We start from the raw sequence: 24,900 nt of genomic DNA, 5'->3' as shown, positions 1-24,900 counted from the left end.
TCATAAAAAGACCAAACTTAATGGTCTGACTGAAACTAGAGGAATCCCGGCGGCCATGGTCCCCAGACCTTCTGTTGGCACAGGACAGGAACCATCCCCGAAGACATTCTTTGAGTTGTGTGCAACCATTCTCACCCTTCTTCACTGCCCCTGAGGGTTCCTATCTAATTCTTTGAGTTGCTGTTATCAATTTGATCCCATATAGATAGATCTTGAAAGAGCACAATGCCAAAAGCAGACATTTTTTACTACTTAAGCTAAACTGTTGTGTGGTTTTAAGAAGACTTGGTTTAAGGTTTAAAGATTACTTCAGGACAATAGTTTCAAGCGTTCATACAGCCTCCATAGTGCCAGAAAGTCTGGAGTCTACAACAACTTGAAATTCTGCTCTACGTTTTCCCCCCTTTTGATCAGGATTCTTCTATAGAACCTTTGATCAAGATGTTCAGTAATGGCAGCCAGGCACCATCCAGTTCTTCTGATCTCATGGAAAAGGAAGCAGTTGTTTATGGAGGTAATCAGCCACACATTCCATATCCTCCTAGTCCTGACTTTCCTTCCTCTTCTGTTGCTCCAGGTGAATAGAGACCAATTGTTCCTTGGATTGCTGCTTACAGCCTTCAAGACCCCAGGTACTATGCAACCATCTAGGAGACAGAAGAGAAGCACTGAACATGTTATTAGGCCAATTAACTTGGATGTTCCATGAAACCATGACCCTAACCCTCCAAACCAAGAAACCAAATCCCATGATATTTTTGGTTGTACATAAGCAGCCTCAGCAGCTACTCTCCTTTTTGTTGTTGTTGTAAATATATCTATCACACTACTTTTGCCAATTCAACTTTTTACAGGTGTAAAACTTATTGATAGCGATTAAAATAACTGGCAGTGCAACCCTACCCTTAATCTATAATATTTCCATCACCATTAACCCCCTTTTTCCCCCTCCCTCCTGCCCCTAGTAACCACTAGTAAATTTTGTTCTCTCTACATTTGCCTTATTTCACTCAGTGTAATGTCTTCCATCTCCATCTGTATTGTAACATGTATCAAGACTTTATTTCTCCTACTGGCTGAGTAGTATTCCATTGTATGTACATACCACATTTTGTTTATCCATTCATCCATTGATGGGCATTTAGGTTGTTTCCACCTTTTGACTATTGTGAATAGTGCTGCAATGGACATTGGTGTACAAGTCTCTGTTTGAGTCTCTGCTTTCAAGTCTTTTGGGTATATACCTAGGAGTGGAATTGCTGGGTCATATAGTAGTTCTATTTTTTGTTTTTTTTGAGGAACCACCACACTGTTTTCCACAATGGTTGTACCATTTTGCATGCCCACCAGCAACGGTTAAGTGTTCCAATTTCCCCACATTGTTGCCAACATTTATTACTATCTGTTTTTTGTGTCTTAGCTGTCCTAGTGGAAGTGAAATAGTATCTCATTGTGGTTTTGATTTGCATCTCTCTGATGACAAATGATGCTGAGCATCTTTTCATGTGTTTGGTGGCCATTTGAATGTCCTCTTTGGTGAGATGTCCACTCAAGTCCTTTGCCCATTTTATGATTGGGTGTTATTTGTCTTTTGGTTGTCAGCTCCACAAATATTTTGAAATGAGACAGCAAAGTTTCCCTGTACCCAGCTACTGAGCTATTCACAAGTAGTGCTTCTGTGCCAGATGTGTCCAGAGGGCTGGATCAGGTGGGTTGTTGTTGTTAGCTGTTGTCCAGTTGCCCCCTACTCATGCCAATGGAACGAAATGCTGCCTGGTCCTGCGCTAGCCCCATGCTCAGTTGCAGATTGGACCATTGTAATCCAGAGAGTTTTTATTAGCTGATTTTTGCCAGGCCTTTCTTCCTAGTCCTTCTTAGCCTGGAAGCTCGGCAGAAACTTGTTCTGCATCCTAGCAACACGCAAGTCTTCCCTGAGAGTTAAGTGGGTAGAACCCATCACATTGTTGGTATTGACTGAGTGATACCCAAGTTCCAAGCCTCTGCTGCAACTCAGGGAATATTTGTAGTGTACCCAGAACCATCTTTATTTGGGCTGAGAACGTGTGTTTGATGTTCCATAATTCCTGAAGACTTCCATCTAACAAAAACTTGAAACTAAGCCAGCCAGTTGTCGAGAGGACCAGGTTAAGTAAGAAACACGGAGGCAGCCAGCTCCTGGGGAATAATTACAGATTTTTGTCAGTGCAAGAGTAATGCCTGCTATCCTGAACTCTGGAAGGAAGAGTGTGGGATTTGGCACCGGCAGGTAGGAGGGCTCTCCGTGCTGGATAAGCGCTTGTTGAATGAATGCGTGAGCCATTCGGTCGAATAAGCCTCAGAGCTCTTCAGCTGTGGCCGCACTGGACCCCTAGCTGCTGCGAGAACTGAGCGAAGTCGCACACCTGTGGGTCGCTGTTTATAGGGAGCGGGAGAAGCAGCTTGGAGTGGAGTGGGGAGGGCTGACAAGAACCAGGGACAGCTCTGTTCTGAGGCTCCTGCGGTTTATGAAACTGCTGGGATTTGGCAATTAGAGCCTGCTTCCCGCAGATGATAGTACAAATATATAAGACACATTTATGCACACTTGCAGGAACGTGTTCTTCTTACCAGCGGGAATATTATAAAGAGCGCGGCGCTTTTACCCGGGAGAAGGCGGTTCGATTCCGGAGGGTGCCGGTGAAGGGGCGGACGGGGCCATTCTCTGTCCGGACCCCTCGCCCTACACCGTCTCCATTTCGCTGGAGTTCTGAAAGCTGGGAGGGGGCAGACTCCTAGGAAAGCCGGCTTCTCTGGGAGAGGTAATGGGGGCACTGAGCCAAGAGACTAACTGGGTGGGTGGGTGGGGGGCGTAAGAAGACAAACGAGAGGCAGCCCAGAGAACTGGGGGGCGGGGGGTGGGTGTCTTGTTGGGCAATTCCAGAGGGGAGTGTGTTGACAGAGCAGTACAAAAAAGAGGGTCCGAATCTTCGCGTACTCGTCTAAGACCAGAGCCACTTGCTGGAAAAAGTGCAAAATAAGTGGCCGGGCGGGGCGGGTCTCAGCGCGGCCGGGAGCGGGGTGTCGCCGCCCCTCCTGGAGCGCAGGTCCGGGCGCGGCATGGCGCGGGCTGCGGGCGCGCGGAGCCGGGCTCGCTGGGGACGCCGCGCGCTGTTGGTCGCCGCAGCCTGGACCGCGGGCTGGGTGCTGGCGGCCGCGTTGTTGCTCCGCGCGCGCCCGCCCGGCCTCCCCGAGCGTTGCAGCGACCAGAAGAGCCGGCACATCCTGGCCGGGCTGGTAGGTCTCCGCTGTCGCCACCCCGGGAGCCCCGGGGGCGTGCACCCCCAGCCCCCCCACTCTGTCTCACCGGCCCCGGCACCCACGTCACCCCGGGGACTAGGGCGCCCCACGGGTGTGCCTGATCCGCGCTTGGATTCTGGACCTGCAAGACATACTCTCCTGAACTTGGACCCCGCAGGGCGTCCCCTGCAGGCGCGCGGGGTGTCCCTCCCCATTTTGCTAAAATTGGCCCTTTGTCCCAAGACAGTTTTCCTGCCTGACTGCTCTTATCGCCCCGGGCCAGTCCTCGGAGAGAAACTTTGCGGGTGCGGGGCTCAGAGCGGTCCCGGTCCCCGCGTCCCGCTTGGGGCGACCGGGATCGAAGCCCCAAACCTGTGGCTGGGCTGCGCGCTCTGCGGGCCAAGGCCGGCGGAGACCACGGCTCTGCCCTTCTCGGGGTCCCTGTCCCTACTGGCCCGGTGATTCTGTGAAGCCAGCCGGGGCTGCTATGTCATTTCCCTCCCCCGCCTCCCCCCAACCACGCCAAAACCGCAGCAGAACCGCGGATAGAGTCCCCGGCGCGCCCCTTGCCCTGGCCAGGGCTCCGCAGCCGCAGTCGTGGGCCGAAGGCAAAGCGGAGCTTGGGAAGAGGGAGAGGGGCGCGCTGCGGGCGCTGGAACCGCAGACCCTTGGCGGCGCCGCCGCCTGCATCCTTCTGCAGGGCTCCCTGACACAGTAGTGCTGAGGCGCCCGCGCTGAAGGGCCCCAGAGCCTGGCAGACAACTGGGGAGAAAGGGACGCCTTGGCGCTTACAGAGTGGTGCAGGGACTGGCCCTCAGAGGCCATCAAACATTATCATCCTTTAGTTGATTCCAAAAGCCCTCGGTTCCTTAGTCTGCACATTTGGTTAAGAAGATTACGCGCATCCAAGACTCGAACAAAGGTAAAAATCCCTGAAAGGGAGTCAAAGAAAGGTGAATATAGGGGCACCTACCTTGATATAAGTGGTTACTCGCTTCCTAAAATAGTACCATCTAAGCCATTGGTTTGAAAAGTGATCTATTTTAAGAAATCTTCTAGAAACACAGGTGCCGTTCTCAGTCCAATAGTTTACCCATGGGTGGGCTTTGGAGACCGCCGGGTTTCAGAACGTGAAGCATAAAAGTTTCAGAGTAATGATTAACTCTTCTCTGAAAGGTGAGATTGGAAAAATTAAACAAGTAGTGAATGAAATCTACAAGCTAAAACAAGTCGTATTTCCTCATTGAATCTAACATGGCGCCATTAATGAATTGAGTAGTAATTGTTGCTTCCCTCCATTCTCTCCCTTCACTGTTACACTGAAATTCTAACAATGTTTTTTAAGTTGTAAGAGCTCATTGATTTTCTCAGTAACTTATCTAAAAATTCACTTCACTGATAAAGATTGTTTTCTTCTGTTTTGGGGGAACTGATCGATTAATTATAGTATACAAAAACAGATAGTTTGCCATGATGGAGTACCTATTTACAAAAGTAATACAATAATCTTTTAGATTAAAACAAAAAGCCAACACCATGGTTCATTCATTTACCTCTGGTTAAGTGGGAAAAGGCCTCAGGGAAATTAAGTAACCTAACATATAATTGAAGGAGCCTTGGTGGTGAAGAGGTCAAGAGTCCAACTGCTAACTGCAAGGTCAGTGGTTTGAACTTACTAGCCGCTCTGTGGGAGAAAGATGTGGCTGTCTGCATCTGTAAAGATTACAGCCTTGGAAACCTCTGGGGCAGTTCTCCTCTGTCCTATAGGGTCGCTATGAGTTGAAATGACTCGACAGCAATAGGTTTGGTTTTTTCGATTTAATGTATAACTGAAGTAATTGCTAATCATAGCTTTCCAGCACACTGGGTAATATATTAAAGCCAAGCCTATTTAGAGCTTTCCCAGCAGGCAGCCCATAAATGGCAGCCATATTGGATCTGTTTTAGCCTTCCATAAAGCTGGAGAGAGTTCTTCTGCTTCTGAAGGCCCTAAATCCTTCCAAATGCAAGAAGAGCTATTTAAAGGCCTGTCTGCCTTCCTAAGAGGTGATGGATGCTGTCTCAGGTGAGCTGACCTGTCTTTGGGAGCTGTAACCCTAGTCCGTTTCACCTGCTCAGCACTTCTCTCCCCTTCTCTTCAGTCACGGTCCTCCTCTTCCTCTGCCTTGCTAGTGTGTCCCTATGGGACCTGCATGGCACTCTGGCCAGCTTGACTAGGATGCTCTGAATTAGCACCACGCTCAGTGTGGCCTGCCCTCCACAGCTCGGAGTCCGTGGGACACAGCCCAGCAGAGGTGGGCATTGTTACTCCGAGACTTGAACTGAATTGAGCCTCTGTCTCTGCACTTTGCAGTTCATTCTGCCCAGCTTTTATCCTGCCTAATAGAAGTAGCTGTTATTCTTCTGACTGGCCTCCAGGCCCTCATTAGCTTTCACTCCTAGCGCGGGAGCCAGAGAAAGAGCTCTGCCCACAGAGCCAGAGGGAGATCGCTTCCTGGTAGCGTCAGCTGCTGTTCCCAGGGCTGCTGGCACAGCAGGTGGCATTGGTGGCCCGCCAAGGAGAATCTGTAGAATAATGCAAATGACAGTTACGTGGTCAGCTTAGGAGTGGTGAGGAGCTGGGTGTCAGAGGCCTCAGGTACCCCCACCCCACTCCACAGACCACAGGGCCCCAGAAGAGTGAGATCTTGGAGAGCCAACTCAAACTGTTCCAAAGGATCAGGCCCTAGGCCTTCAAGCTCTGGATTTTTCTGGTCAGAAAATGCTGGTCCGTCTCACTTCAGCTTTTCAGCACACGCTGTGATCAAGAAATCTGGACGGCTCTCTCCGACTTGGCTGTGGGGTTTCCGGAGGCCCACTTTCCCATAAATGGTGTCAGGTGTCTGGGCCAGACTGCTGAGGTTGTGCTGGACTTGGACATTCATGGCCGGACCTCTAGTGCTGCAGGCAGAGCCTACACACAGACCAGGTGAGGTTTGCTGCTTGCTACAGGCTGCGCTAAGTAGTTTCCCACGTATTATTTTATTTCATCTGCTCTACAACCTTGATGGGAATGTGCTTTTATTGCCCCCACTCTTTTTTTTTATTGAGCCCCAGAGAGCTAAGGCCACTTGTCCTAGCTCACATAGTACCTTGTGGAGCCAGGATGCAAACCTGTGCAGTCTGATAGAAGAGACCTGGATTTTCCCCGCGACTGTCATCCAATTATGACAACCCTAAGGAACAGTTTAGTATACTCAACCCTCCCATAGCATACCATTTTCAAAGCACCTCAAAAAGATTCCCATAGACTGTGTCTATGAAGAAGTCCCTTGGTGGTGCAAATGGTTGGCATGCTCAGCTGCTAACTGGAAGTTTGGAGGTTCAAGTCCACTCAGAGAAAAAGCCTTCGAAAAAATCAGCCATTGAAAACCATATGGAGCACAGTTCTACTCTGACACTTGTGGGGTTGTCATGAGTCGGAGTCAACTGAACAGCAATTGGTGTCTGTTATTTGAAAGGTTTAAACTCCCTTTTGGCTGTTGTTGTGTGCAACTGAGTCGATTCCAACTGATAGCAACCTATAGGGCAGAGTAGAACTGCCCCATGGGGTTTTCTAGGCTGTAATCTTTTTGGGAGCTGATCGCCAGGTCTTTCTCCCATGGAGTGGCTGGTGGGTTTGAACCATCAATCTTTTGGTTAGCAGCTGAACACTTAACCATTGCGCCACCAGGGCTCTTTCCCTTTTGGCTAGTAAGGTTTTAATGTGATTTAATTTAGTTGTCTACATTAAGGATTCCCTTTAACAAGGCATGCTTGTCTTTCTTTGCTGTGTTAGAAACTACCAGGGCCCCAACAGGACTCCAGCATCCAGGGCACATCCGCAGAAAGGATGGCTATTTCCCTGAATACCTTTCCCTCATTTCTAACATGCATCCTTTTAGCTGCCCAAGAGTGAGGAGGAGTTACCTGGTGGAGCAGTAGGTTGGTTATGAGATTCTGCAGGACGCAGCTGTCTGTGAGAGGAATACCATCATGAAACACAAATGTGGTTAACCCCACTAGTAACTTAATGCTCCTTAAAAACAAAAGCAAAGAAAACCAAGCCCTTAGGCATGACCTCTGAGACCCTGTCAACAGTTTTCTAGACTGGAATGGACAGGCTTTGTTTTTTGCTTGAGAACCATGGACCAGAATACAAGCTGGGGAGATACTAAACAACAACGCAAAGAACGCTTCTTGCAAGAACTGGGGCTGGCAAAGATTGAACAGGCCCATGGAACAAAACAAGACTGAAGGGACGCACCAGCCCTGGGGCAGGGACTGGAAGGCAGGAGCGAACAGGAAAGCTGGTAATAGGGAACCCAGGGTTATGAAGGGAGAGTGTTGACATGTCGTGGGGACGTTGATCAATGTCATAAGACAATGTGTGTACTAACTGTTGAATGAGAAACCAGTTTGTTCTGTAAACCTTCATCTAAAGCACAATTAAAAAAAAGAAGAAAAAAGAACTGGGGCTGGTTTGTGAGACTGTGTACTATGAACACATACATATGAGAAACACTAATCCATGGCGAAATTAATTACTTAAAGAAATACACCACTGTTAACCACAGTAGGGCTTTTTAAACCTGTTTCTTCAGTTTTATTTTTTAAAGTTGATCCCTGTGGATTTTATATGTGCACACAAATGGGTACACAAGTGTACCTGTCTTCAAGCTGGCAGTTGGAACCTCAACAGATGCAGAGAAAAGTCTGATGCAAGACTTAAATAAATGGAGTTAAAGGAAATACATCACTCTTATTGAGTTAAAAAACAAAACAAAACAAAAAAACCCAGCTACTTCAGCAAGACATCTTGCTGATAAAAGAATTTCACGGTTGCCTCTAACATGATGAAAGTTTTTGGCCTTAAAATGTGCAATTTGTACTGTAAGATCACTGTTTTTTAAATGCTGAGCTGAGTCTTTCTCTGTATTTGGTAGCACAGGCATGCCTAAAGATTCTGCAAACTCACCCTAGCCCTGATAACCGGAGGGGCCACCCGTCACCCGTTGTAGTCAAGTCAATCCCAACTCATAGGTGACCCTATAGGACAGAGTAGAACTGCTCTATAGGGTTTCCAAGGCTGTAATCCTTAAGGAAGCCAACTGTCGTATCTTTTTCCCTCAGAGCAGCTGGCGGGTTGGAACCGCTGACCTTTCATTTAGCACTGTGCCATCAGTGCTCCCAGAGGGGCCACAGTGGGCACATTTTACCTTTGACATAAGAAAGATAGTAACTGACATGACAAAAATACTTTGTCCTAAAGGAGGGTTACAAAGAACAGCTTTGTAACAACTGCCTTCGTATATAATTTATAGTGGTGACTTTGCTTTAGCGTAAATTATCTCCCACAACAAATGAGGTAGCCTAAAACCTCACCAATGGTAGCTTGCCGACCTGGGTCAGGATTCTGGTCACCTCATGACACTTCCTGCCCTGAGTGTCCCTGGCTTCACATCCCAGCGCGATTTCAGCCACATGAGGCACACTTGGAAATTAACATGCTGATCTTCAAAAACGGCCAAAATTAATGCTCTGCTTCAGAACCCATAGGCTTTGTGCAAATCCAGTGATTTTACCATTGCTCAAAACACCTTGTAACTCCTGCTGGAGTTGCAAAGGAGTCCTGGTGGTACAGTGGTTAAGCTCTTGGCTGTTAACGGAAAGGTCAGCAGTTCGAACTCACCAGCAACTCCACGGGAGAAAGATGTGGCAGTTTGCTCCCGTAAAGATTACAGCCTAGGAAACCCTGTGGGCAGTTCTACTCCATCCTATAGTGTCGCTATGAGTCTATCAGTCCAGTAAATCTGGTCTTTTTTAGAAATCTGAGTTTCGTTCTGTTTTTCTCCCATTCTACCCAGGACCTTCTATGGTGTGCTTGGTCAGAACAGTCAGTAGTGGTAGCTGGGCACCATCTAGTTCTTTTCCCAGGAGAGATCCGGCCATGGTTTGTGTGGGCCATCAGTCGTGTGTACTAGTTTCTTCTTTGAGTCTTTGGTTTCCTTCATTCTCTTTTGCTTCAGACAGGTAGAGACCAGTGGTTGTGTCTTAGATGGCTGCTTGGAAGCTTTTGAGACTCCAGACACTACTCATTAAGCTATGTTGTAGAACATTATCTTTATGAACTATGTTATGCCAATAGACTGAGTTGTTCCCAGAGACTACGGTCCCAAGCCTTTTAACCCAGTAAACCAATCCTGTGAGTTGTCTGGATATGTCCAGGAAGTCCCCATAACTGTGCCGCCTGTGTACTTTATTATATATATGGATATATATGCAGCCCGCACAAACATGTATGTACATATGCCTACAGATACACCTATATACGTATATGCATGTATATGCATATGTATCTACCTGTGTAACCACGGACATGTTTTTTGGTTGTTATTACTATTGTTTCAGAGTGTCTTAGTTATCTAGTGCTGCTATAACAGAAATACCACAAGTGGATGGCTTTAACAAACAGAAGTTTATTCTCTTACAGTCTAGTAAGCTAGAAGTCCAAATTCAGGGTGTCAGCTCCAGGGGAGGGCTTTCTCTCTCTGTGAGCTCTGGAGGAAGGTCCTTGTCATCAATCTTCCCTTGGACTAGGAGTTTCTCCATGAAGGAACCCCAGGTCCAAAGGACACACTCTGCTCCTGGCACTACTTTCTTGGTGGTATGAGGTCCCCCACTCTCTGTTTGCTTCCCTTTTCTTTTATCTCTTGTAAAATAAAAAGTGGTGCAGGCCACACTCCAGGGAAACTCCCTACATTGGATCAGGTATATGACCTGCGCAAGGGTGTTATGTTCCACCCTAATCCTCTTTAACCACAGGCAGAGATTATGATTTATGACACATATGAAAATCCCAAAATGGAGGACAACCACACAATACTGGGAATCATGGCGTAATCAAGTTGACACATATTTTGGGGGGACACAATTCAATCCATGACACAGAGTTATAGCATTTACTGAGATTGTCCCTTTTTCTTCTGTACTTCTGTCTTCATTTACCTTGGTTCAAGTTGTACAGACTTCAGTTGGTATTGCCTTTCCCATCACCAAAAATAAAAATGTCTACTATCTAGAAAGTGACTACCCGTCCCTCTCCCACCACTGGTAACCATCAAAGAACACTGCTTTCTGTGTGTATATCTATTCTTGACTTTTTATACTAGTGGGGCCATATGATATTTGCTCTTTTGTGATTGTCTTATTTCACTCAGCATAATGTCCTCCAGATTCATCCATGTTATAAGATGTTTAATGGACTCGTCATTATTCTTTATAGTTCGTAGTATTCCACTGTATATATGTTTCACAATTTGTTTATCCATTCATCCATTGAGGGACATTTAGGTTGTTTCCATCTTTTTGCTATTGAGAATAATGCTGCAATGAACATAGGTGCGCATGTGTCTATTCCTGTCGCAGCTCTTATATCCCTTGCATATATAACTACGAGTGGGATTGCTGGATCATAAGGTATTTCTATTTCTAGATTTTGAGGAAGCACCATACTGTTTTCTGTAGTTGTACTATTTTACAATCCCACCAGCAGTGCATAAGAGTTCCAGTATCCTCACAGCCTCGCCAGCATTTGTTGTTTTCTGTTTATATTTGATCAGTGCCATTTTGGCAAGGGTGAAATGGTATCTCATTGTAGTTTTGACTTTCTAATGGCTAATGATTTTGAACATCTTTTCATGTATTTGTTGAGCACCCTAATGTCCTCTTTGGTGAAGTGTCTGTTTATGTACTTTGCCCATTTTATGATTGGATTGTTTGTCTTTTTGTTGTTGAGTTGTTTTCTATATATTTTAGAGTTTAGACCCTTGTCAGATATGTTGTTTCCAAAGGTTTTTCCCCAGTCTCTAGGTTCTCTCTTTACTCTTTTGGTAAAGTCTTTTGACAAGCATAAGTATTTAATTTTTAGGAGGTCCAAAGTTGGCATTTTTAACTTGAAGGTGGTGAGATGTGGTTACTAATGAAAAGTTGGAAGTTCAAACTCACCCAGAGACACCTCAGAAGAAAGGCCTGGCAATGTACTTCTGAAAAACCAGCCACTGAAAACCCTATGGAGCATAGCTCTATTCTGACACACATGGGGTTGCCGTGAAATGGAATCAACTCAATGGCAGTTGGTTTGCTTTATTTATTTATTTATTTTTGTGGTGTGGCTGGAGCCTAGAGTCCTTGTCTATGGCCATCCCAATCCTGGTGTCTGGAGTCAGGTTGGGGTCCACAGGGGTCTTTCATGCCAAGTGGTGATGATGGCCCAGGTCCAGGAGAAAATAGTCAGGGCAAGCAGTTATCATAGATACCCTCAGTTCTCTCCTGCTCATAGACAAAGTAGGAATCAGACATAGCCAGGCAGTGGGGCAGGGCTCCCTTGTGTTCCCATCCCAGCCCTTGCGTAGGATCCCTTTTCCCCCGCCCATCACACCTGGGCTGTATTCCTTGATTCCCTTTCTTTTCTAGTTCTTCTCTGTACTTCATATATAGGCACTTTTGGTTAAGCCACAAATACGCTAACACTACAAAAAGGGTTTATGGAATTGAATCAAGGATTTTTAGATATCATACAGGGCTTTTAGGCTTTATAAGGAAATTAAGAAAAAAAAATGTTGCATTTCTTAGCAGGTTTATTATAGAGATGCAAAAAAAAAAAAAAAAAAAATTAAGTCTGTAAAATACCAGATAAAGCAGAAAGAAAAACAAAAAAACCAACCGAACAAAAACGGTATAGCAAGACGAACACTCCATATTATTCCTGTTGTTTGCATCCTCTTACTTCCTGGTTGAATCAATTGCTGACCCTTGCATCCTCACCTTACCTCCCAAGATTACCTGGAACATCCAGAAGAGCTTGAACCAGCTGCTGTTTTCTTACAAGGGGGATATGGAAGGAATTAGAAGCAAAGAGAGCAATTGACCCCAGGGACCCTGATTCCTTTCAATGCTCACTCACTGGCCTCAAGCCTTGGAAAGAGGTTCCAGGATTAAAAATAAAAGAATGGTGCTTCACCAAAACTGCATTAAATTAAATTCCCAGATGAACACAGCATGAGTATACAACTTTAAGTGCATTAAAACGGTTGCGTGGGTGTATATTAATATAGCTTCATTATTAAAAAAAAATATATATTTTTTTTTTATGGGAGTTTGTTTTCCAAAGACAAAAGGCAGCCCCAGGCAAACGGGGTGGCATTCACTAGTTCTCGGATCAAGTTCATGATTTTGTATCTACAGATTGCTATCGCTCCCATCATTGTGTTTTGGGGAGGGTGACACCCCCACCACCCAGTATGCTATACAAAGAGCTAAAGCAGCCAGAGGTGGAATGGCTTGCTGGAGACCCCTCCCCCAGCAAACCCGGGATCAGATCGGATGACATGGGCTTGGTCTCGCAGGCTGTTGTTGAGTTACTGCCTGGAAAGTCTGAAGCCTAGATACTTGTTTAAAGACCTGGGAGTGTTTCTTCTTAAACTGTTTGGTAATAAGAACTTTGACCCATTGTTGTTGTTGGGTGCTGTCAGGTGGATTCTGATTCATAGTGACCCCATGTGATGCAGTAGAACTGCCCCACAGAGTTTCCTTGGCTGTAATCTTTAAGGAACAAGATCGCCAGGTCTTTCTCTTGCAGAGCAGCTGGTGACAGGGATGGATGACCCAGTAAGCAAGGTAAGTATGGGTTTACTTGTGCTTACTCACTAATCTATAGTAAACAATTTCACATGGGTTTCACCACATCATGGTGAAATTGTTCACTACAGAATAGTAAGTAGGTAAAAGTAAGCCTGTGTTTACCTTGCTTACTGGGTAATTCATCCACGTCAGGGACTGTAACTGTTTTAAAAGAGGCTTTGATTCTATAGGAAGCTCCTGTGGGGTTGGGGGAGAGACAGATGCCAGCCATACCTAGCAGCAGAATCTTTGATGTAATGAAAAAATGTGAAATTGTTCACAATAGGTGATCTGGTAAGCACAATAAGCACCATGCTTACCTTGCCTATTGGATAATCCGTCCCTGGCTGGTGGGTTCCAACCAACGACCTTTTGTTTAGCAGCTGGTCACTTAATCATTGTGCCACCAGGGCTCCTTACTGAGCCTTACCTGTGATCAAGCACATTAATGATTTCTTCAGCAAAATGTATGCAAATGCATGCTAAGTTGAATGCAGAAAGACTATAAATAGGCTCATGTCTTCTCAGGTCGGGTTTTGACACCTTACAAGGTTAGGTTGGGCTTTGCCACCAAATAAGTTACAAAAAACTTAGTTTTCATAGATTTTTAGATTTTGGAATTATTTATATATCCAGGCACTAGAGGTACATTTTTTTACTTTAAGGAGCTGTTTATAATCTTGTTATTGGTGGTGGCCGTTGAGTCAGCTGACTCATGGCGACCCTATACAACAGAAGGAAACGTTGCCTGGTCCTGCAGCATCTTCAAGATCGTTGGCATGTTTGAGTCCATCGATGCTGCTATGGTGTCAGACCACGTCAGTGAGAATTTCCCTCATTTTCTCTGACCCTTTACCAAACATGATGTTCTTTTCCAGCCATTGGTCTTTCCTGACAACATCCAGCACTATAGCAGACAATGTTCTGTTGTGATCTATTGGGTTTTCATTGGTTAATTTTTGGAAGTACTTGCCAGGCCTCTCTCCCTAGTCTTAGTCTGGAAGCTCTGCTGAGACCTGTTTACCATGGGTGGGCCTGCTGATATTTGAAATACTGGTGGCAGAGCTTCCAGCATCTCAGTAACATGCACCACCACAGTACAACGAGCTGACAGGACGGGCTGCTTTGCCCTTATAGATTATACCATTTCCTGTTTAAAACAACAGTGCTCAAGAAGCTGCAAGGGTCATTACTGGGGTGGCCCCCGGCTTCACTTGAGGCTCCTCTGGACCCACCTCCAGTGACCTGACTTAACTGTTCTTGAGTGGGGCAGGCTAAAGCTCCACAGCGGGTTCTTGGTGTTGCCAGTATTGAGAACCACTGGCCCAGCCCAGCCCTTTGGCTGATGTTGAGGAAATGAAACCCAATGGTAAAAGGCTCTTCCAGGACCCCACGGCTGGATGAAGGAAGAGGTACTTCAGGCCTTCACTTTTCCTGTTTCTGAAGACACAGTCCTGGACTTCATCAAGTAACCTGATCAATATAAAACCAAAAAAAAAAAAAAAAACCCAAACTCATTATTGTAGATTTGATTACTACTCATGGCAACTCCATGTGTTATAGATTAAGGTGTTCTTGGCTGTAATCTTAATAGAAGCAGATCACCAGGCCTTTCTTTGACCTCGCCACTGGGTGGGTTCAAACTGCCAACCTTTAGTTAGCAGTCAGGTAAAAACTGTTGGTACCCAGGGACTCTTTTAACTCTTTCACTTAACTCTTCATTCACCTGCAGAGTCTCTGCTGTTCACCCTTGCTGGGTTTCTCTCCACCACTGGAAGGTAAGCTTCCCGAGGGCAGGAACCAAGCTGACCTTCTGCCCCAGTCCCTCCCATGTTGTGACTGGCTGTTTCCTTCCTTTCAGTGCCGGGACTACCAGGGCGGTGCGCTCACGGGGGACCTGTGCGAAGACCTGTGTGTGACCCGCGAGCTGGTGTACCAGCGCTGCCTGTACTACGAGCGGGGCAAGAAGGTCCTGCAGGCAGACTGGCGGGGCCGGCCCGTCATCCTTAAGTCCAAGAAGGAGGCCTTCTCCAGCTTCCAGCCTCTGGGCCTGCTGGAGGACGTAGCCGCTGAGGAGGGCCAGGGCTTCCCCGAGGCTGAGCTCCTGTTCATGGTGGCCGGCGAGGTCAAGAGTGCCCTGGGCCTGGAGCTGGCTAACAGCAGCCTGGGGCCGCTGTGGCGGGGTCGGCGGGGTCCTGGCTGGCATGGGCAGGTGGCCAGCCTGTGGGCGTTGGTGCAGCAGGAGGAGTTTCTCTACCTGAGCCTGTTGCACGGTCTGAGCCGCCACGTGCTGCCCATCCTGGGCTCCTGCGGCCACTTCTATGCTGTGGAGCTGCTGGCCGCAGGCAGCCCGCACCTGCACGCGCTCTTCCCGCTGGGCGAGGCTGTGGAGGCCCGCGGGCGCCAGGCCTGGGCCGTGGGCAGCATCGCGCTCAGCTTCCTGGACATGGTGCAGCACTTTGACCACGACTTCTCCCACCGCCTGCACCTCTGCGATGTCAAGCCTGAGAACTTCGCCATCCGGAGTGACTTCACGGTGAGGGCCCGTGGAGGGCTTTGCAGTGGGGTAGAGCAGAGCTTTGAGTCTGGGGGTGGTAAAGAAGGGCTCTGAAATGCTGGCTTTGGTAACAAGCCACAGTGACGTTGTGCGATCTGCCAGCCCCAGATGATGGCATCTACCAACTGCGGCCTTTTGGGGTGCTGAGGAATGGGTATATGGAACGCATCCATCTTATCCCACCCAAAGTCGTGGGGATTTTAATAAAAAGAGCCTTAAGGGCTCCGCTGGCCCCTCCAAGCTCAGTGGCTGCTTCTTGCTCATTTAAAGCAAATTCTCCTGGGGTAAGTGTAACCACTGAGTGCAGACAGCAGTCTTCAGGGATTCCAGTTTCTACTGTGCAGCCCAGGAGCTACTGCTGGAACCACGTGGAGGGATGAGCTATGCAGTTTGCCTAAGTGTGGGAACTGTTTTCAGATTGCCCTTGCTCCATAATAATGTGCAACTCTTCCCAGCACTTCTTCCTGGAGAGGGGCTAGTTCGTTTCCATTCGGTACATGAGACTTCTACAGGGACAGGTAGAATTTTGGTGCTTCCCACAATGGAATGGCCTGCTCCCCCACCCCTGTGCCATGAAGACACTATCATGGAGCTGTCACCTATAGGAGAGGAACAAACATTTATCCCCCACTCCTCAGCAATGCAGAGCGGAGAACAACAGCAAGAGAGGCTTTCAAGTAAACAAACAAAAAAACCCAGTTGCCCTCAAGTTGACTCCAATTCAGGGTGACCCCATGTGTGTCAGAGTAGAACAGTGCTCCCTAGGGCTTTCCATGGCTGGTTTTTTTTTGGGGGGGGTCAATTTTTTTTTTATTGTTCTTTAAGTGAAAGTTTACAATTCAAGCCAGTACCTCATATAAAAACTTATACACACATTGTTATCTGACCCTAGTTGTTCTCCCTACAATGTGACAGCATATTCCTTCTCTCCACCCTGTATTTTCTGTGTCCATTCAACCAGCTCCTGGCCCCCTCTGCCTTCTCATCTCATCCCATGGCTGATTTTTCAGAAGTAGATCACCAGGCCTTTCTTCCAAGGTGCCTCTTGGTGGACTCAAACTACCAACCTTTAGTTTAGCAATCAAGCGCGTTAACTGTCTGCACCATTCCAAACCCCAAAACCAAACCCATTACTGTCCAGGCTGATTCTAACTCAGGGTGATCCCATGTGTTGTAGAGTGGGATTTCTCCATAGGGTTTTCTTCGCTGTGATCTTTTGGAAGTAGATTGCCAGGCCTTTCTTCTGAAGCACTGCTAGATGGACTGAAACCTTCAACCTTTAGGTTAGCAGCCTAGAGTGTTAACGGTTTGGATCACCAGGGAAGAGGGACTTTGGTGTTTTATTATAAAAGAATCCTCTCCCACCCTACCCCCATCCCCCTTAGGATAAAACCAATGTTTCAGATGAGGGCTTGGTGGTCTGGTTGCCCTAGTGCTGGTGTCAGCCCTCAGAAGAGCAAAAAAAAAAAAAAAAAAGCAGGTGGGTACAATTCTGGGGCCACGTCAGGGGACGTGATGATGGGACAGGTGGTGACACAGGGTGTGGCCAAGGCCTGGGGAGGGGGCTGTACTCTGGTCCCCTCAGCCTGCCGGTCACCATGGGGACAGGCTGGTGGTGAACAATGCTCTTCTCCATGATTGAAAACATAAGGGAGCAGAAAGCAGGCACTTGAAGCCTCTCCAGCAGGGCACAGTGACACCACCTTCGTAAAGCAGCCTGTGGCCTCAGAAACAAAGTCAGTGCAAACCCCTCTCTGGTCAAGCCTTTGTCACAGATGTATCTTGCTTTGTCCTGATGCCCTGGCCCTGGCTGCCCCAGGTGCTGACTGTCTCCAAGTGTGGAGGAAACGAGCCTGGAGGTTCTAGGAGGACCCACACACTGGGCAGGGGTCTCCAGAGCACTTGCTGGCAACAGTCTGAGGTCACGAAGCAATGCCATTTCCCAGTTCATTTGCAACCGTTGGGTACATTCTCAAGACTTGCTCAGTTGGAGCTTGGTCCGTGGGTGGTGAGTGACTTGGAACCATCGACTCTCTTTCTTCTTGCTCCAGAGCCTCACTTTTGGTGGAGAATGGACTAATTCTCATAGATCCTTTCTCTTCTGATCCTAGGATGAAGTGTGAAGAAGATGGTGCAAGTTAGGCAACTTCATGCAGAAAGAATTTGGTTGTTGCAATATTATTGGATTTTGTTTTGTACTGTTCTTAATTCAGGTGCATAGTGTTATCGTTCCAACACATGTACTCCATTCTATGTTATACACTAAAAATTAAAGCATAGATCTTGGCTGTTTCTGGGAGATGAGAAGAAAAAATCAGAAATGGGAGTGAGAAGTCACACAGAGCTGAATTCCACCAGGAGAGCTGGGGAGATTGCCAGAAACTCTGGAAAGAAGAGCCTCGCAGCCTCAATAATAAATTATAAAGACTGTAGATTCATTAGCACAGCCTAACCCTTGTTCATTTTGAGTGTATTGCCAGGATAAGTTATGAGATTGCCTATTTATTTTGGCCTAATCATGAGATAGGAAAGATTGATTAAAATGGTAACTTCTGCTTGCTGCGCCTGAATTAGTGATTAAACAAAACCCTTAAGCAGGGGTGTTCTTTATTTTCATTCTTCTCCACACAGTTTTACAAAGCTTATTTTCCCCCCTGCTCCATTTTACTGAATAATCCCCAAGATATTTTAGTGCCTTCCAGCATCCATCTAGAATGAAAAACAAAAACAAAGCCCAGGGAGTTTGCCCCCCCAACGTTGCATGGAACTCGGAGGGTGTATGTGAACATGGACAAAGACCCCTTTCTGAGATGCTACTGAAGGCGGGAGACACGGCTGCTGTTTGGTGCTGACCTGTGAAGGCTTGTGGAATGCCACAGACCCCATCAAACTCAGGCTTCCTAATAGCTTTGTAATCCCTCGAAGCTACAAACTGCCTGATTTGGGTGGACTCCAGGTTTTTGTGGGTTGAGCTCATCTCTTTTCAAATCCAGGTGGTGCAGAAAAATCTGCATAATTTAGACATTATTATTTTTCTTTTGTTGAAGTCTATTTGGTTTGAAGCCAGGGAGGGAAATCTGGAATTCCAAGGGGGGGGGCGGGGGTCACCAAGTTCTCAGGCTGACATGGAATTTAGTATTCTAGGCTGTTGGAGTGAGGGCTGTACATATCAATCCTGATACAAGAATCTGGCTCTGCTATTTCCCGCATGTTTCCACCAGCTGGCTCAGGTAACAGATATGCCATAAGTAGAGACCTCAGCTATTCCCACCTCATTTTTATCTTCACACCTACAGACCAGCCCTGGAATGCAGTTTCCTTTTACTGCTTGTATTTATGGGGATACCAAAAAGAAAAACCACCCCTGTTGCCGTCGATCCGATTCCGACTCATAACGACCCTATAGGACAGAGTAGAACTGCCCTATAGTTTCCAAGGAGCACCTGGTGGATTTGAACTGCTGACCCTTTGACTAGCAGCCATAGATAGCACTTTACCACTAGGCCACCAGAGATAGATGATCTGTGTTTCACAGCTTTTATAACCCTGAACCTTGAAGGTCAGAGACCAAAGGGATAAAGGAATGGAAGGGGAAGTCATTTTTAGGACATTTCAGAGATTCTACTTGTAAAGCTGAGAAAATGTTTAAAGATGAAAAATGACACTTCTATTATAGTTTCCAACCCTAAGCTTTAAATTGTGACAGCAAAGATTTTTCTGTAGCTAAAACTTTTCAGTATAATCTATGACAGTTGCTTATGTACAGAAAAACAAATTTATACACTTTGGGGGGAATCAATGTGCTCCCCAGTACCTGGAACAGCTGTTTCCTCTGGTTGGCAGAATTGTGTTATTGTTGTGTACTGCTGAGTCGATTCTGACTCATGGCAACCCTATAGGACAGAGTAGAACTGCCCCATAGGGTTTCCTAGGCTGTAATCTTTTTGGGAGCAGGTGGCCAGGACTTTTCTCCCGTGGAGCTGCTGGGTGGGTACAACTGCCGACTTTTTAGTTCACAGCTGAGAGCTTAACCATGGAGCAGAGTTGTGTAATTACCTGCAACCTGGCCAACAACTGCATCTTCAATGACGGGCAAAGGAGGTGCTGAGTGGGTTCACTCTACAATGAGCCCACGTGTGCCATTTTGGTAGCCATGTGCTATTTTGATTACAGGTAGTGGCGATTGATGTGGACATGGCCTTTTTTGAACCTAAAATGAGGGAAATTCTTGAGCAGAATTGCACAGGAGACGAAGATTGCAATTTCTTTGACTGTTTTTCAAAGTGTGATTTGCAAGCCAACAAGTGCGGAGCCCAGCGAGTCAACAGCAACCTGCAGGTGAGTGATCCTGCTGCACCACTGGTCTGGGGGTGGGTGGTCAGAGCCAGGGCCTCCTGGTTGCCTCTGCCCTTTAGCACTGTCTCACCCCTTTAATATAGTTGTTACGACTTCTAGGCTCAATCTGCTCAATAGGGCAGCGTCTTAGTTTCTTAGCACTACCATAACAAAATACCACAAACTGGGTACATTATAAGAACAGAAATTTATTGTCTCATTGTTCTGGAGGCTGGGAGTCCAAATCAGTATGTCAGCCAGGCCGTGCTTTCTGTAAAAGCTTTAGGAGAAGATTCTTTCTTGTCTCTCCCAGCTCCTGGTGGCCCCAAGTGTTCCTTGGTTGCAGCTGCAGCATCGCTCCCTCTCCGCCTCCGTCTTCACAGGGCATCCTTCCTCTGTGCCTGTGTCTCTTCCTCTCTTCAATAAGGAGACCAGTCATATTGGACTAGGATCCACCTACTCCAGCTTGACCTCATGGTAACTGATAACATCTTCGAATTGCAAAACCAAAACTACTTCCACATTTTCAGTATTTATTAGAACAGCACCTCGCTCCGTGGCACCAAATTCTTCAGCTCTCCTTGTAGGATGGACATTTACCTTCTCTCTTACTTCTATAGAGGTATGGTTTCCAAGAGCACCCCCTAGTCAATCTCCACCTCAGAGCCTGCTTTCTGGGGAACCCACCGAAAACAAGCGGCTAATGTCCTTACGACACAGAGCTTCTATAAATTAATACAAAAAGCTTCTACAAATTAACCTGGTCAAGATTTGGGCAAAGAATATAAGCTTGATCATTTCCCGAAGAGGAAACACAAATAACACTAATAGCTTTCGGCCTCACTGATAATAAGAAAAATGCAAATGAAACCATTTCTCCCATAAGTTGGCAAAAATAAGAGCTTAATTGATACGCTATTGTGGATTGGATTGTGTCCCTCAAAAAGATATATGGAAGTCCTAACCCCCCGTACCTATGAATATGGAAATAGGAGTTTTCTTTTGTTGTGCTAATGAGGTCATACCAGAGCAGGGTGGGTCCTAAACCTAACCACTTCTAAAAAAGCAGAATAGACACGGGCATACACACACAGGAGAAGACAGATGCCAAGGAATGCTCAGGGCTATGGACAAGGAAGGATCCTCCCTCAGAGCCATGGCCCTGATTTGCATTTTTAGCCTCCAAAACTGTGGGACAATACATTCCTGTCCTTTAAAGCTGCCCACTTGTGATACTTGTTTTACAGCAGCACTGGGTAACTAAGACATACATGTTGGTGAGGCCATGGGGAAAACAGGCATTCTCATAGATTGCTGTGGGAGTATGAATTGGTATAACTTCTATGGAGTCCATTTGGCAACACCTATCAAAACAAACCCTGGTGGTGTAGTGGTTAAGTGCTATGGCTGCTAACCAAAAGGTTGGCAGTTTGAATCCACCAGGCACTCCTTGGAAACTCTATGGGGGCAGTTCAACTCTGTTCTATAGGGTCGCTATGAATTGAAACTGACCCAGGGGGTTGGTTTGGTTTTTTGGTATCAAAACAAAACACAGACAGACCCCGTGACCCAAATATTCCATTTCTAGGAGTTTAGTCAACAGATACACATGCACGAAATGGAAATAACATACATGCAAGATATTTATCGCAGCATTATTCTTAATGGCAAAACTCAGTAAACGACCTAAATTTCTGTCAGTAGGGGCCTGCTTAAATAATTTATGAAATAGTCCCACATTTGGGGTTGTCTGCAGCCACGAAAACAAATGGAATGTCCTCATAAGAATTAATTTGGAAAGATCTCCACGATACATGGTTAAATGGGGAAGGGAGCTATAGAAGAGTGTGTTATGTATACTACAGTTTGTGGGAAAGAAAAGAAAATATGTGTATAGGCTTGTATATGAACCGACACTCTAGAAGAATATTTGGGAAACTGGTTGGGGTGATGGGGAGGAGAACTTAGTGGCAGGTTGTTGGTTGGGATAGAAGACTTCAGGATATTTGACATTTTATACATGAAAATGTACTACCTATTCCAAACAGGAAAAAAATAATTTGTTTTTAAGAAGACTCCCAGCTCTTGCAGGGATTAGTGGGGAAATGGAAATTAGAGCTATTAGTCCTCTATGAAACAGTAGCTCTTGAAATCGAGACATTTGTTAAATGAATCTGATGTAAAGCGTGATGCATTTAAATCAAGCACAATTCCCAATCTAGTTCTCCCAACAGGGAGGGAACTATGGAGGCGATAAAAGTAACGGTTTTAAAGAGATCATCAGCATCAGTGAATTTCATACCCTATTTGAATTAAAGATGGGAGATAGTGGCTTAGTTTTATTTTTGCTTCTGAATTCAAGCACTCAAAGGCTCCTTCAAAGAGCCTCACCTCTGCACCTTTTTCCCTCAAATATGTTTTTTTTTCATGGTGTAATACTTATAACTCACCTTTGCATGTTGCTTTTTCACTGACATCTGTCATCTGGCCCTCAGGACAACCCTGAAGTGGTTCTCACCCCCTTGGCTACCTTAGGGATTAGAGAACTCAGCTCAGAAACAACCCCACATGAGTGGCAGAGGGAGGCCGGCTGGCCCCACCATGCCGTGGGGCAACTCCTGATGTGGCACCTACTGCCTGTGACTCCTGTTCCTCTTCAGAAATTATTCAGCCTTTGTCAGAGTGTCACCCAAACTTTCCCCATCTGCTCTGAGGCTGGAAATGGAGTTTCCTACCTCACGCACAGGTAGTGTCCTGCTCTCTAAATAACCAGTTACCGTTGAGTTGATTCCAACTCAGGGCGACCCCATGAGTGTCAGAATAGAAATGTGCTTTGTAGGGTTTTCAGTGGCTGATTTTTCTGAAGCAGATAGCCAGGCCTTTCTTTTGAGGCACGTCTGGGTGAACTCACACCAATCTTTCAGTTAGCAGCTGTGCGCATTAACCATTTTCATCACCCAGGGGCTCCCCTCCTTTTTAAGCACAGTCTGTCCATGGTGTTGGGCAGTTTTATGTTCTAGAAGGGAAGGCACTGTTTAGGACCCATGATCCCTGTGACGACCTTCCTGAGAAACTGGGCATGTGGGACAAAAGCATAGGTCTGCTAAAACCAGTTGCAGTGAACTGTTGGATCAAAGATTCTACAAAAGAGTCTTGATCAAAAGGGGGAAAATGAGGAACAGAATTTCAAATTCTCATGAAATCCAGACATTCTGGATCCATGGAGGCTGGATGAACCCCTGAAACTATTGCCCTGTGATACTCTTTAAACCTTAAGCCAGATATATCCCTTGAAGTCTTCTTAAAATCAAACAATAGTTTAACTTAACTAGTAAAGAATGTCTGCCTTGAGCATCGTGTCTTTTAAGAACTATCTATATGGGATCAAATTGACAATAACAATTTGAAAGATTAGATAGGAAGCTTAGGCGGCAGTAAGTTCATGTTAGTGGGGGAGGAACAACTCAGAAAGGAGGGCGAGAATGGTTGCATAATTCGAAGAACGTAATCAATGTCACTGAATTGTACATGTAGAAATTGTTGAATCGGTGTATGTTCTGCTGTGTGTATCCTCAACAGCAACAAAAATAAAATAAGTTATTAAAAAAATAAAATAAAAGAATCGGTGTCAGCTTGGGGAGCCTGTAAGGATGGTTTGCTGCTCTGAATCACCTGCCCACGCTTCTGTCCCTTAGGTCATCTGCGACAAGATCTTTCGCCATTGGTTTTCCTCACCTCTCAAGGGCTCTGGGGTCTCCTTCCAGCTGCAGCAGCAGTTACAGGAGGCAGTGCAGGAGTGTGCAGACCCCAGAGGCACTGCGGTCCCCCAGAGCCCTGCCCCTGGCATCTTCTGGAAGCTCCGGAGCCTGCTGCAGGCCTCACGGCAGGACCTGGAGGCAGCCAAGCCATAGCCACATCCTGGCCTTACAACGCTCACACCTAAGAGGTGATCTTGGACCAGTTTTCTTCTGCATTTGTTCTAAAGACAAGGCTTCTCACTATGCAAATGGATGATCTTTAGGATACCGTTATGGTCTTCTGGAGTGTGAAACTGCTTGATGACATTCTGTCCTCTTCGGCTGCTGACACTTAATGGGCCCTTTCCTGTCCTGGTCGAATCTGCTCTTGGTTAAAGACCTCAGTCCCAGCCGCTGACCTGCCTCAACTTTAAACTGACAGCAGAGAGAAGGGGTACAAGGTGGTTTCACTTTTGGAGGGCTCACATCAGAAAACAACCCTAGCCCCAGTGTGTGATCACTCTGAGGAGAGTGCTTGTACTTGGCTATCTGAATGAAAGCGTGCCAGCTGTCTTCCCTGTAAATTGTTAAAAATGTGTGTATGAGTGTGTACTTGAGTGTGGGTAAGTGTGCACACGAGTGAGTGTGGGTAAGTGTGCACATGAGTGAGTGTGGGTAAGTGTGCACATGAGTGAGTGTGGGTAAGCGTGCACATGAGCGTGCATGTGCCCATGAGTGTGAGCCAGTGAATGTGGATGAGTGTGCATGTATGCATGAGTGTGAGTGTGCACATGAGTGAGTGTGCTTGTGCGTGTGGGTGAATGTGTGCATGTGACTGTGCACACAAGGAAGTCTGTGTGCATGTGCACAAGGTGTGAGGGTGTGTACCTGAGTGACTTGAGTGTGACAGGCGAGTATGTTAGGGTGGGGAGTGTTTCTCCAGTGCATCCCCTGGGACACCTTGCCCAGCCAGCAAAGAAATTCTCCTTATGGAAATTTAATACAATAAAAACAAAAAGATGCATCTTGAAGGAATGCAATTTGTATTGGAGAGTGTGTGTACTTACAGCTTAAAGTATTTCTCATTTTAAGGAATCCACCAATTTCATGGAGTCTACTTTTAGGGAGCACTTTACCACTCACTGGAGCCCTGGTGGCGCAGTGGTGAAGAGCTCAGGCTGCTAACAACCAAAAGGTCAGTAGGTTGAATCTACCACCCACTCCTTGGAAACCTTATGAGGCAGTTCTACTCTGTCCTGTGTAGGGTTGCTATGAGTCACAACTGACTCTACGGCA

The 24,900-nt window shown here is 46.4% G+C and overlaps 1 protein-coding gene across 1 annotated transcript; it reads left to right on the top strand.

Annotated features, from left to right (window-relative positions):
* The first annotated feature begins 3,096 nt into the window (after nucleotides 1-3,096).
* DIPK1C (divergent protein kinase domain 1C) lies at nucleotides 3,097-24,631 on the top strand. The gene is made up of 4 exons (XM_049902335.1): nucleotides 3,097-3,273; nucleotides 14,837-15,511; nucleotides 19,706-19,870; nucleotides 23,563-24,631. The coding sequence occupies exons 1-4, from the start codon at nucleotides 3,097-3,099 to the stop codon at nucleotides 23,776-23,778; spliced, it is 1,233 nt and encodes a 410-aa protein (XP_049758292.1). The 3' UTR covers nucleotides 23,779-24,631.
* The last annotated feature ends 269 nt before the right edge of the window (nucleotides 24,632-24,900 follow it).

This window comes from Elephas maximus, chromosome 11, assembly GCF_024166365.1.
Source record: "Elephas maximus indicus isolate mEleMax1 chromosome 11, mEleMax1 primary haplotype, whole genome shotgun sequence".
Classification (NCBI taxonomy): Eukaryota; Metazoa; Chordata; class Mammalia; order Proboscidea; family Elephantidae; genus Elephas; species Elephas maximus.
This window is presented reverse-complemented; position numbering and strand designations above follow the sequence as displayed.

Bases quoted from the DNA above. Each gene is read 5' to 3' on its own strand.
- DIPK1C (XM_049902335.1), top strand. From the start codon at position 3,097: ATGGCGCGGGCTGCGGGCGCGCGGAGCCGGGCTCGCTGGGGACGCCGC. The intron at 3,274-14,836 runs GTAGGTCTCCGC...CCTTCCTTTCAG, and splicing joins GGCACATCCTGGCCGGGCTG to TGCCGGGACTACCAGGGCGG. The intron at 15,512-19,705 runs GTGAGGGCCCGT...TTTTGATTACAG, and splicing joins CCATCCGGAGTGACTTCACG to GTAGTGGCGATTGATGTGGA.